Source organism: Mirounga angustirostris, unplaced genomic scaffold (assembly GCF_029215605.1).
Source record: "Mirounga angustirostris isolate CCGP_5_RB_7025 unplaced genomic scaffold, mMirAng1.0.hap1 SCAF_2, whole genome shotgun sequence".
NCBI classification, from domain to species: Eukaryota; Metazoa; Chordata; class Mammalia; order Carnivora; family Phocidae; genus Mirounga; species Mirounga angustirostris.
Window position 1 is genome coordinate 181611985 of NW_026991710.1, and position 12387 is coordinate 181624371.

Here is a 12387-nt window from a genome sequence, read left to right on the forward strand (position 1 = left end):
CTGGAGAGTTAAGCTTTGAAAAAATAACCTGCCGGGGCGCCTGGGTAGCTCAGTCGGTTAAGCGTCTGCCTTTGGCTCGGGTCATGATCCCAGGGTCCTGGGATCGAGCCCCGCATCGGGGTCCCGGCTCAGTGGGAAGCCTTCTTCTCCCTCTCCCACTCCCCCTGCTGGTGTTCCGTCTCTCGCTGTGTCTCTCTGTCAAATAAATAAATAAAATGTTAAAAAAAAAAAAAAGAACCTGCCATGTTGTGAATAGCATATATAGAGTGGTCCATATGGCAGAGAAATGTGGGCTTTCTTATTGACTGTTCCAATAAAAAAAGAAAAAATAGGGCATCCCTTTATTATTTGAGGGAAAGACATTATATGATCAAGAGGGAAAGCACTGTAGAAAACAATTACAAAATTGCTACATAACTGGAAGGGATCATCATTACTATCTCATTGGGAGGTGTGAATACCGCAACACAGTTTGCTTTAGGACTTATAAATCAAAGCTAAAATTAAGTGACCTTTATAAAAGGACCTACACCGGATGTGAACTTGGTCCTAAATTTCAGTTTCTGATGAAATATCCTGCAGCTCTTGCTCACACACAGAGCCAGAATGCAAACAATTTTTTTCTTTTCTGTTATTCAAAATCTATTCTGATAATGTTAACAGTGGTAAAAAAAAAAAATAATCAAAGACAATAATAACCATGAATAAAAATGCACTATCCCTCTTCCTACCAAGTGACCAGCAACACAAACTTTCCAATCTCTTTGATGCCAAGGACAGCTGTTGGAAGCAGGAAAAGCCCTAGAAGGTGGGTCTGATTGCATCACTTCATCAGCTGAGCCTCCACAAGTGGTTTATAATTTACTTGGTAAAAACAGATAGTCAAACATTGGTCAAGTTCCCTGAAAGGCATCCAGAAGGTTGTCCTTGCTTACTGCACTGACAGAGAGCTGAAAGGTGATGTCCAATTACTGTGATCCCTCATGGAACAGGGACTGCCCTCCAGGACTCTGTCAGTTTGCCGTCCTTTAGAAGAAGAGAGTCAGACCACAGGTAGAGGGCGGGAGAAATGGTTCCTAATAAGAAACCAAATAAATGCTAGCTCCAAAACTCAAGTCAAAGTGATAGGTTATCAAAACTCCGAAGAGCTACTTTCTGCATTGAAGAAAATGTAGGTTGTCGGAAGTCAGCTTATGAAATTACTAAATGAAAAATATGAAGCATAACAACCTAAACGCTTTTTAATGATTCTGACAGCGATGCACACCTTTCGTACTAATGTTAAACTATCCTTTTAACAACAGTACAAAGCTGGTCCGATTTTTTGACACCTAAAAAGCACAGCTTATAGCACGGACAGCCACACGGCCCATGATTATCTCCAGAAGTTTAAGAAGCTCAAACAATCAGGGCACGTGGGTGGCTCAGTCTGTTAAGCGTCTGCCTTTGGCTCAGGTCATGATCCTAGGGTCCTGGGATGGAGTCCCGTGTCCGGCGTCCAGCTCCCTGCTCAGCAGGGAGTCTGTCTGTCTCTCTCCCTCCGCCTCTCCCCCTGCTCATGCTCGCTGTCTTTCTCTCAAATAAAACCTTTAAAAAAAAAAAAAAAAAAGCTCCAACAATCATGCCCAAGGTTCCCTTACAGTGACCTGAGCCATGGCAGATTTCCCGTGAAAATAAGATGGAGATTCTCTGGGGCCGTGATTTTTTTTTTTTTTTTTCCAGATTTAGGATGAGATTTCTTCTAACGATTCAAATGTCCAAAGTCCAAATATTTGCAACCAGAGGCATCAAACTGTAGTCACAGACCCGACACAGCTGGAAGGACCCGGAGAAATTATCAGTCCGAGCTTCTCCTTTTATGGCAGGTAACAGCCCCGTGAAGGTGGCTGCTGGGCGGCAAGTTTCACAGCCCGGGCGCTGACCCAGGGAATCCAGGAGGGAGGATGGAAATCAGGAATGTGCTCCTCAAGGCCCTCCAGCCCCACCCGCAGGTTCTCACTACCCCCCATCCTTCCCATGAAGCAGAGAACTGCATGCTAACTGAGAGCAAACGTGTACCCCTTTAGAAAAAAGGAATTCAGCACGTCCTTTGTCCTCCTTCATTCCACCCTGCCTTTCCTATTCAGACAGCGCACTGTCCTCGCGCTCGGCTCCACCTTTCCAGGGCCTTCACGCCGAGGGCAAGCACAGCGTTCACAGCCTTTCCAGGGCCCCAAGGTACAGAGCAAAGCGTTTCGCCTCCCCCTGTCTCTGCGGCTCCTAATAGAGCCAGAAGCGGCGGACTGCAGCACTAGACGCCTCCTTGCGCGCCTTTATAATCACAGGGAGCATAAGCAGTAAATGAGGCCGGTTTTGCTTGAAGTGCAGAATTTCTGCTAATCAGCTTATGGCTGGTTTGGCCACAAGAATGGCGGTTGCACATTACCTAATCCATCTTTGCCATTTCCTCCCCCCTAAGCCTGTGTGTGTGTGTCCCGCGGCGTAAGGAGCTGGGGGCAGGGGCGGGGGCGGGGGCGGGGGCGGGGGCGGGGCGCGGGGGGCACGTGATTTGGGCGCAGGCGCACTGCCGCGGTCGTGGCGCGGAGAAACGGGAGGCAACGCCCTCGCCTCCAATGGCCGTTCGGCCGCCGGGATTCGTCTCATACGCTCCTCTCCGCACAGGAACAGAGCTGGCTCTATTGCTTTAAATGTAGGACTGTTTTATCTAAATGGCCTTGAATGTGGGTCAAACCAGTATCATGAGGGAGAAAGAAAAAATACCCCTGTGCACTTTGATCTTAGATACTAAGCCCTGGACAGTGCCTGACTTTGCTAACCAAGCGAAAAACCATTTCCCCATGACACTTGCAAGAAATAAGAGAAAGGCTTAAATGTTTAATGCAATACGATATTCTCGTGTGACTTACCCCCCCTCTATAAACAGCATCATGGTAAAAACAATTTAAAAAACAAGACTATCTTATCCTGCTTGACATTACAACCTTTCACTGTGTTTTTTTTTTAATGCTGTGCATAAGGAAATGGCTTACCTTCCAGCATTTTTTGCAGACTGCTCCTCATGACATGGATGTTCTCTATCCCGATAAACTGAAACTTGATATTGCAGTAGTTGTCTTCGTTCTCATAGCCTTTCCCTGCGGCACGATTTGCCATCGCATTGAGCTGCGGTGGTCAGCAAAACAGAGCAGTCACCAATGATATTCAGGGCATAAAACAACCTAAACATCTCACCGACAGCGGTAACAGCATTCAAAATGGTGTGCAGAAACATAACATGTTTGAAATCACTGGAACATTCTACCAAGCTATGTGATTCCAGGCACTCCTGCTGAGCTTATTCTCAACAGCATAAATGTGTTGATGCAAGGAACACTTTCTTAGCTGGAAAGCATTCTACAGAAAAACCCTTCTGGAGATGTCTGTCGTGGTTCCATCAGAGATGCCAAACTGAGTATGGAATTCTGTGATAGAGCCAAGTGGCCCTGACTTAACCAAACGTCATAGCCTGTAGGTTGGCAGAAGAATATCAGCAGATACAGGGGGAAATCCAAAGCTCTGAGTTAAATTATATCTTCCAGTATTATATTGCCAATAAACACATTATCCTATAGGAATGGTGGTGTGATTTTAATCTGCCTATAAGAATCCCCCAATTAAACCTTGAGCAGGACTCACTGACTAAAATGGCAAGCACACGTAGAACTATCTCCACGGCCATTTCTCCAGTGATTTTATTTCAATCTAGAGACCTGCTAAGAGGTCTTTTGGACCACTCTCATTACTACAATTTTGTATATGGTGGGGGTTTCCCAGCAGAAACTGGGTTAAAGAGAACAGACTTCAAAGAAATTTATTAAATGCAAACTTCTGCCCCCATCCTGTGTAACTAAAACCAGGAAGGGGACAAGTCCTGCCTTAGCTGGGAAATACATTTCTGGGATGGATGTATTATTGCTAAAATTCCATCCTTGCTGTTTGGCTAAGTGGGGGTCACAACCTAGGAAACACTACCACTGATCATGTTCAACTTCTGTCCACAAAAGGCAGGCAGGTTCTCCCAGGCAGAGAACTGACACCAGGAACTCACCGCCAGAAAAAATATATCGATTTCACAAATTAACAAATACTTCTCAAAAAGCCAAGTTTAAAAAAATGAAGCTAAAAACTAAGCTAAGTTAAAAACATAAGTATTCTTTGGCCCAGATCTTTACTTCACACAATTAAAACTACCAGCACATAAAGAGAGATGTCCATTAAAACTTTATAATAGTAAAAACCTGAAAACCTATGAGTATCTCAATAGGGCAATGGGTAGATAAATTATGGTATATTCACACCCTGAACTTCTACAGGGGCAAAAAGACATGGATTTTGGAGAGAGACAGACACAGAGACAGAGACAGACAGACTGATTTGGAATTGGCCCATGACATGGTTAAGTGAAAAGAGTAACCTAAAGAATAATATTCATACAATAATCTCATTTCTTGTAAAACAAAGTACAGATGCATATTTATGTTTATACACGTTTGAATAAGCAGATTAAAATGTATGAATGACGATACCAACCTGGCAGCGGTTAGAGCAGAAACACAGAGGTGACAAGTGCCAGGGGACACTATCAATCCTACTTTAGATGCCTCTGTATTCTCTGTTACCAAGATTATATTAGCTTTGTAATTTAACTAATAGACATAACACGTATTAGAAGTGAAAACTGAAGCAGCAGAGGGCAAGCCGGTGCCCCTCCGAGCTGGGGCTGGTGGACACCTCCCTTCTCCGTAGCGGTCCTGCTCACGATTTAGCGCTTATGACATCAGCTGGGGCCCATCAGCCCAAGACACTTCCCAGTGATTGTCACCTTTCTCCTGGGCATGCTATGAGAATAAAGGGTTTGGCCTTCCTCAAGAAAAAAAAAAAAATACAAAAATGATGCTATTTTGAAGACAACTCCTGTTTATGCTTTACAATTTTTATTTATTTATTTTTTTAAAGGTTTTATTTATTTATTTGAGAGACTGAGAGAGAGAAAGAGCACATGAGAGGGGGGAGGGTCAGAGGGAGAAGCAGACTCCCTGCCGAGCAGGGAGCCCGATGCGGGACTCGATCCTGGGACTCCGGGATCATGACCTGAGCCGAAGGCAGTCGCTTAACCAACTGAGCCACCCAGGCACCCTATGCTTTACAATTTTTAAATATTTTAAGGGGAAATTTCTCTCTAAAATTACCTACAGGCATTATTCTTTTGAAACGTACTGTTATAAAATATCACTCCTTTGTATACTTGCAAGAATCCCGATGCTACATGAGCCTTATATTTCCTCTGTATCTTAAATAATTCAAGTTAAACCTACCCACCACATACTTCAGAGATACTCTTTTCTAATAGTGTAATAAATAAAACCCCATATATCATTAGTATTATCATTTGAATGTATGATTAGAACTCTGTGTTCACATTTGTACATAGTTGAGTACCTGTGACCTGGGATAATTTGTTGATAGTCTTTCAAAGGAAAGGATCAACACAAGATGGCTTCTTGAAAGTCAATGGTACTTCTCATAATGAACAGAAGATGGCAATATTTAATCTATCATCCAAAGTGTACTTTGTCAAGGTTTCCACAGATTTCACCCGAGACCTATCAGGATAGTGTAGCAAATGCTGAACCGTCAAAGCAGGAAGTATGGTTTTATGAGTAATAAAAATTCAAGAAGCTACCCTGGACCTATTTTATAAATCTCCAGATAGAGTGTGCCTTATATATACCAAACAGTATTAGAGTAAGTCTAATTTGTCCCCCGTGCCTTTGGCTGAGAACTCCATCTCACGAACAAAGGGAAAGCTGTTCATCTCAACTCCAAAAAATTCTCGAATAAATGAAACATTGGAGGTAACTGCATTCCAGCTTCACTTTATGCATAAGGAATACAACAGAAAAATAACAAGTAGAGCTGGAAAAAAAATACCGCTTTCTCACCCAAGATCACGCCACTATTTGATAATCTCAGCATCTATGGGGGCAGAAAATCTTATCAGTGAAATAAAAAGAACCCACTCATTTCTCCACAAACTCCTTTTTTTTTTTTTTTTTTCTTAATTTGAGAGAGAGTGGGAGAAAGCACAAATGGGGGAAGGGGCAGAGGGAGAAGCAGACCCCCCCACTGAGCAGGGAGCCCAACACAGGGCTCCATCCCAGGACCCTGAGACCATGACCCGAGCCAAAGGCAGACGCTTAATCGACTGAGCCCAGGCGCCCTCCCCACAAACTCCTAATGAACACTTACTGTGTGTCAGATGCTGAACAGAATAAAAAGATGAATAAGAAGCTATCCCTGCCACCATAAGCTTTTGAGTGTGTCCGGGGAAGCACACAGCACCAAATAATAACGGACTCGACCCGCCAGGACTGGGCGTGAGCAGCCCCATGTGGCCTAGGGGATCAGGGGTCACGTCTCATGAAAGCAAGAGGCCTTGAGATGGACTTCCATCATCTGGGAAATGGAGACAAAGGGGAAGGCATTCCAGAAGAGGTGGGACACAAAATCAAGGGGCAGATGGGTATCAGTGAGCCCACCAGTGCCAGTGGGGTCAATGGTTCATGGATGGTAGCAGGAGCGAGAGAGGAGGCTAAAAATTATTTCGAGTCCTCCTCTACAGAGAGGCCCAAGTCAGAAGGTTAGACTTTACCCATGGCGGTGGAGAGCAACTGAAGGATTCTGACCAGGTTTATTTGAAAATCTTAAGATGTAGTGTTGATGGCAGAGAAGATCCCCTGGGCTGGGGTGGAGGACACAGGCTCCATGGGGTGCCTGCAGGCCTGGTTTGTGGCCATATCCCTCCAACTGGCACAGTGAAGATTTACTGACCGGCTGACCGGCCAAACAAAGGACTGAATATTGGAGTGAAGTGGAAAGGTGAACAGGCCAAGAATGTTAAGAAACAGAATCAGATTCTTCCTCTGACCCTCAATCAATCAGTCAGTCAGACACACCAAAACCATGAGAACTTAGCCAATGATAATCTTGGCATCAACTTAATGGTCAGCCTGGTCACTCCGAAGACTACAACTGTCTTAACCCTGCAGTCTCAGATTTCAGCACAGTACATTCTGTACCTGAATAATGACAGGAGCTGATCTGACAGGGTTGGGAAATGAGAACAAAAGTTATCTTGGCAGGAGGAGGATTGGGCCACAGCCTAGCAGCGAGCGTCCCATGACGCTCCTTTCCCTCCCTCCATCTCTAACTGGTGAAATGAAGAACCTGAACTTGTGACATAAACATGAAAATATGAGGTGGCTCGCTTTCTTGCGTACCACCCTGCTAGGGAAATCTTCCTTTCCTACCCTGAAGGACATCTTAGGCAGAATGAATAGCTTTGGGATTACACTCTGAGAGAAAAACCACCATCCAGCTCCATTTAAAATTCCAATTCCGGGACGCCTGGGTGGCTCAGTCGGTTAAGCGTCTGCCTTCGGCTCAGGTCATGATCCCAGGGTCCTGGGATCGAGTCCCGCATCGGGCTCCCTGCTCCACGGGGAGCCTGCTTCTCCCTCTGCCTCTGTCTCTCATGAATAAATAAATAAAATCTTTAAAATTCCATTCCATGTATGATGCAAAATTATCTTTTTCCCTCATTACAGGCTATGAGGACAGGTGAGGGGTCTGCTCTCCTACTCCCTTCCCATTCCTCTTTCTTCTAGGTGCTATCTGCTTTGGGGGGGGGGTTAGGGGGTGTGGGGAGGGGTACAGAGGAGGGATAAGTGGTAAACATCTTTTTATAAAGCTGGCAAGACTGCAATTCTCTCTCCATTGACGTTGCTGCTTTTCTCATCACACTTACTGGCCCTCACTGCCCTCTCGGTGAAAAGAGTCCAAATGCTGCATCTCCCAGGGCACGTATGTGGGCTCTTGTAGATACGGGGTACACAGGTCACTGACACGGGAGATCCCCCTGGCTCGGGCCTCTTCCAGTCCCCTCAACTTCGCTCCCCAGCAGACACATGCAGCTGGGGACCGCCAGGGGACGAGCCCTCTTTGGAGGGACACTAGCAAGATGGCTCCTATGCACTTCCTTCCTCAGTGTGCACTTGACCCACGGGAAATCCCTCCACCCCTGCACTACCAAACAGAAGGAGTGCAGACTGCCCCCGCCTCTGATCGCTACCAGCTCCCTTTCCCCCTGCTCACCGCCACGGTGGCCATCAGCAAGGATGGGATATGTCCCACTAAAAGAGGAGGTCCTAGATTCTCCTCTTTCAGGCACCCCAATCTTTACAACAGATTCTCTCAGACCCCCCCCCCCCGAGGATTTGGTGAGTAGAAACCACCTAATTACCGATCCCAGAGAAACACAAAAATACCCAACATCCTGTAGTGCAACTAAAAAACTGCTTACAGGGTGCGATTAGAAGCCATAACCATAAAGCTGTCTTTGGAGAAGGAGCAAGGACAAGAGGCTGAGCATTAGCGGAGGCGGGTGGTTACCTAACCTCCCCCCTTCTCAGCACTGCTCAGGGCTCCCTCCCAAGGTGCTGGCAGCAGAGCCCAGCTCAGAGCCCTCGTGGCTCCTCTGACCCTGGCCTGATTCCGGATGAGCTTCTGGTTGGTTCTTCAGCTCCGTGTCTCCAGGTTCACTAGGTGTGTGCTCGGAGGTGCCAACCGTCCTGAGGCTGATGTGTACACAAGGCTCCCCTGGAGATTGCTGTGAACAGCACTGTGGTCGAGTGGAAGGAGCACAGGCTTTGGCCACAGGTGAGCCCGGATTGGCACGTGGGCTCTGTCCTGAACTCTGCAACCTTGGGCAGATTATTTAACCTCTCCAAATCTACATCTCCTCGTTTTCAGGATTATTGTAAGAATTAAACAAGCATTATTACAAGCTCAGCAAAGTCCCAGGCTAAAGTAACAAGAAGTCGTCGACAAGGCTGAGAGAAAATTAGTTCCTCTCATTTTACAATTCAACGTCTAATGCATCGATACTGTTTCCTATCTTCTTAAGGCACCAAATCCCAGCAGTAATATATGACCCCAAGGGTATAGTTGTTTTTGAGCAGATATTCAATACATGCTGAGGACCTCACCGCCTCTGCCTCCCAAGATTTTAATGTCAACAAGCAATTCAGAAGGCTTTCATCTCAACAGGCAGCGTGTGGGGTGAGCCTTGCTCCCAGGGCAGGAATGATCCAGATGCTCCCGATCCTGAGAGCAAACCCAGGGCAGGGGCCCCATTTCCCACTGCCACTGCCTATAGCAAGCTTGAGCTCCATCTCCTGGCTACCAAGGAAGCCTAACACTCGGGAACCAAAAATCAACAGCCTTGTTCTTGAACGAACAGATCTAAGCAGTTTAAAACTCATGTGAAGTGTGGGGATGTGTGAGCAAATACAAGAATGGGGCCCTCGGAGGAGACACCAGTTTTCTTTAATGGATCAGCATCAAACTTCTTATCGCCTCAAGTAAACACGCTTCATGCTAAATATACCCTTCAAATCAAAATCCTCTGGATTAATTCATTTTAAATCCGGAATCCGCCTGGCTCAACAACTGCCACACGTCCCAAAAGGTTTATGTGGCATAGTACACACTTGCATCACTGGCCCTGGAACAAGTAGGTAAATCTGTCTGGCTTTTTTTTTTTTAATCTGGGAACACAGGACAGGAGAAGGGCACCCCAATTCAGGAAAGCCCCTGCCCTTCCTTTTCTTACCTCGGGCTCAGTACATGTGCCTAAGACGTAGGCGTTCTTTAATTCACCTCTGGTCACGAGGAAATGCCAAACAGCTGCACTTTACTTACACGGAAGGTACAATGAAGAGGACAGAAAAGAGTCAAGGTTAGCAGGGAGGGGTGACAGTGCGATGGGCCAGAGAGAAAAGCACACATGCAAAGAGAACAGTAAAGTCAGAGGGCTGCTGGTATCTTTCAGGTGAAAATCTACCAGCAGACCAGCTTTGTTTTGTTTTTGTTTTGTCTTCCAGTTGGAAATTCTTACCAGTGTGTTTTGTTTTCAGACTACCTAAAAGGAAGAGAATCCCCTACGTATCATCTGCTGGAACAGGATCTGGCTGTAACATGGGTTGTATCGTTGATCTCCGGGGCAGATTTGCTGATCTGGTATCTGAGAGAGACGACTTCACCGCCGCCCCGCCCACCAGTACCCCACAGCTGCACTTCGGTCAGGAGCTCGGGACTGCTGGAGGTCACGGGGACAACCAGGGCGCTGATCTTACTTACACCAGGAAAACATCAAGTTAAGGGAACCAGGCCATGAATCACAGCATTTGATGACATGAGGCTCAGAGAAGCATTGAAAACTGCCAGGGTCTGAGTGCCCACATAATGGGTAATACAAAATTCTCAATTCTCATATGGCCCATGAGTATAGACTATGTCTATAGTTACCTAGTCTACACATCTGTGTATACTTTTAAGCGACTGGGGCTGTCGGTCATAATTCCTACTTCCTGTTCTAATGTTTCTTGTGTCCTTATGCTCTTTTTAGAAAATAGCTTCGTTGGAGGGGCGCCTGGGTGGCTCAGGCATTAAGCATCTGCCTTCGGTTCAGGTCATGATCGCAGGGTCCTGGGATCGAGCCCCGCATTGGGGTCCCTGCAGGGAGCCTGCTTCTCCCTCTCCCACTCCCCCTGCTTGTGTTCTCTCTCTCGCTTTGTCTCTCTCTGTCAAATAAATAAAATCTTAAAAAAAAAAAAATAGCTTCGTGGGCATATAACTCACAGGCCATACAATTCATCCGCTAAAATTGCACGATTCAGTGATGTTTGGTATATTTAGAGAGTTGTGTAACCATCACCACAGTCTATTTCTAGAACATTTTAATCACCCCAAAATGAAACCCTCTACCCATTAGCTGTCACCCCACTTCCTCCAATCCTCTTAACTCGAGGCAACCACCAGCCTACCTTCTGTCTCTATGGATCTGTCTGTTCTGGACATTTCACATAAATGGAATCAGACAATGCATGGGCCTCTATGACTGAGAGATACTCTGCAAGATGGACTTGGCTTACCCCTTGACAACTAGATCCATTATTTCCTGTTGACTGTTTTATTAAATTATAAAATCAGTATATGAATACATGCAAAATTAAAATAATATTTTGGGGCGCCTGGGTGGCATAGTCGTTAAGCGTCTGCCTTCGGCTCAGGTCACGATCCCAGAGTCCTGGGATTGAGCCCCACATCGGGCTCCCTGCTCGGTGGGAAGCCTGCTTCTCCCTCTCCCGCTCCCCTCCCCTGCTTGTGTTCCCTCTCTGTCAAATAAATAAAACTTCAAAAAAAAATTTTTTTTTTCAAACAAGAGACATGTAGAAAGTTCTCTACCTCTCTAAATCCTCCCTTCTCCATGGAATTTTAACAGGTTGTTGTTTATCCTTCCAGATCTTTTCTTATTTTAACAGAAATTTTTATATGCCTGTAGTTTTATTTGACATAAACACAATAGTATACATATTATTTTGTGATTTTTTTTTTTTTTACTTGACATTGTATATTGTAAATCCTCCCGAGTCACAGATCCAGATCGCTCTACAAGGTTGAATTTGAAATAGTATAGCTGAACACCTCACAAAACATGAACTGTGGGAGCTCCGCAGTAATTTCTTACTGTTAGAGCAGAAACGGTCAATTTTAAAAATAAACCCAATAAATAAATAAATAAATAAATAAACAATTTGGTGTATTTAGGAGAACAAGCTCCAAAATTAAACCACACTCACTGGTTGTCTGTACCGTGTACCTGGCACGATGCTAGGAGCATCTCGAAAGGCTCTGCGTGATGAGGATCCTAGGACACCCCCGGAAACAACTCGCAGGTGCAAACACACTCACCCGCGGAGAAACACTCAGCCGAGCAGGGCGGCCCCATCCTGACTACACAAAGAGGAACAGCGCCTTTGACAGTGAGGCACCCGGAGCGGGGACGACAGTCTGTTTACCTTTGTCTCGTCTCCAGGTTCACGATTCAGGGCTGCAAAGACATGCACAGGAACGGCAACACTTACTTTGGGCCGGGTGTCCACGACGTAAATGAAGTCGCTTTCCGGATTGGCTTTCCTGATGGCCTGGAGCATCTGCTCGTCCTCGAGGCACCGGGCGCTGAAGCCGGACAGGGGCTGGCTGCTTCGGCAGATGGAGGCCTGCGGGACACGGCAGCGTCAGCTCCCACTGATACCTCGAGACCGCGGCCCCAGCAACGAGCCCCAAGCCGGCTTGTAGAAGCATCTTCATGCCTTCCAAACATCGAGCTTGGTTTCTTTTTAATTCAGGCCAGAGAAACCACTACCAGGGCAAGCAGTGCAAAGTTTCTCTGCGTAAGAAATTAGGAGTGAATATGGATGTTCAGATAGGATCTAAATTATGAAA

General features: G+C 46.0%; 1 protein-coding gene and 1 long non-coding RNA gene across 2 annotated transcripts in view; one reads left to right on the forward strand and one right to left on the reverse strand.

The window, feature by feature from the left end:
- LOC135363701 (uncharacterized) overlaps positions 1–12116 on the forward strand; it is a 33863-nt gene extending 21747 nt beyond the window's left edge. The window contains exons 5-7 of the long non-coding RNA XR_010409719.1: positions 1723–1865; positions 10017–10348; positions 11978–12116. This is a non-coding gene — a long non-coding RNA (uncharacterized LOC135363701). The remainder of the gene's footprint in view (positions 1–1722; positions 1866–10016; positions 10349–11977) is intronic.
- Positions 1–12387, reverse strand: part of MTMR7 (myotubularin related protein 7) — a 106264-nt gene that overhangs the window by 25482 nt on the left and 68395 nt on the right. Inside the window, exons 6-7 of the mRNA XM_064585616.1 lie at positions 12027–12161; positions 3030–3162 (exon numbers count right to left, since the gene is read on the reverse strand). Coding sequence (XP_064441686.1) covers positions 3030–3162; positions 12027–12161 — 268 coding nt within the window. The remainder of the gene's footprint in view (positions 1–3029; positions 3163–12026; positions 12162–12387) is intronic.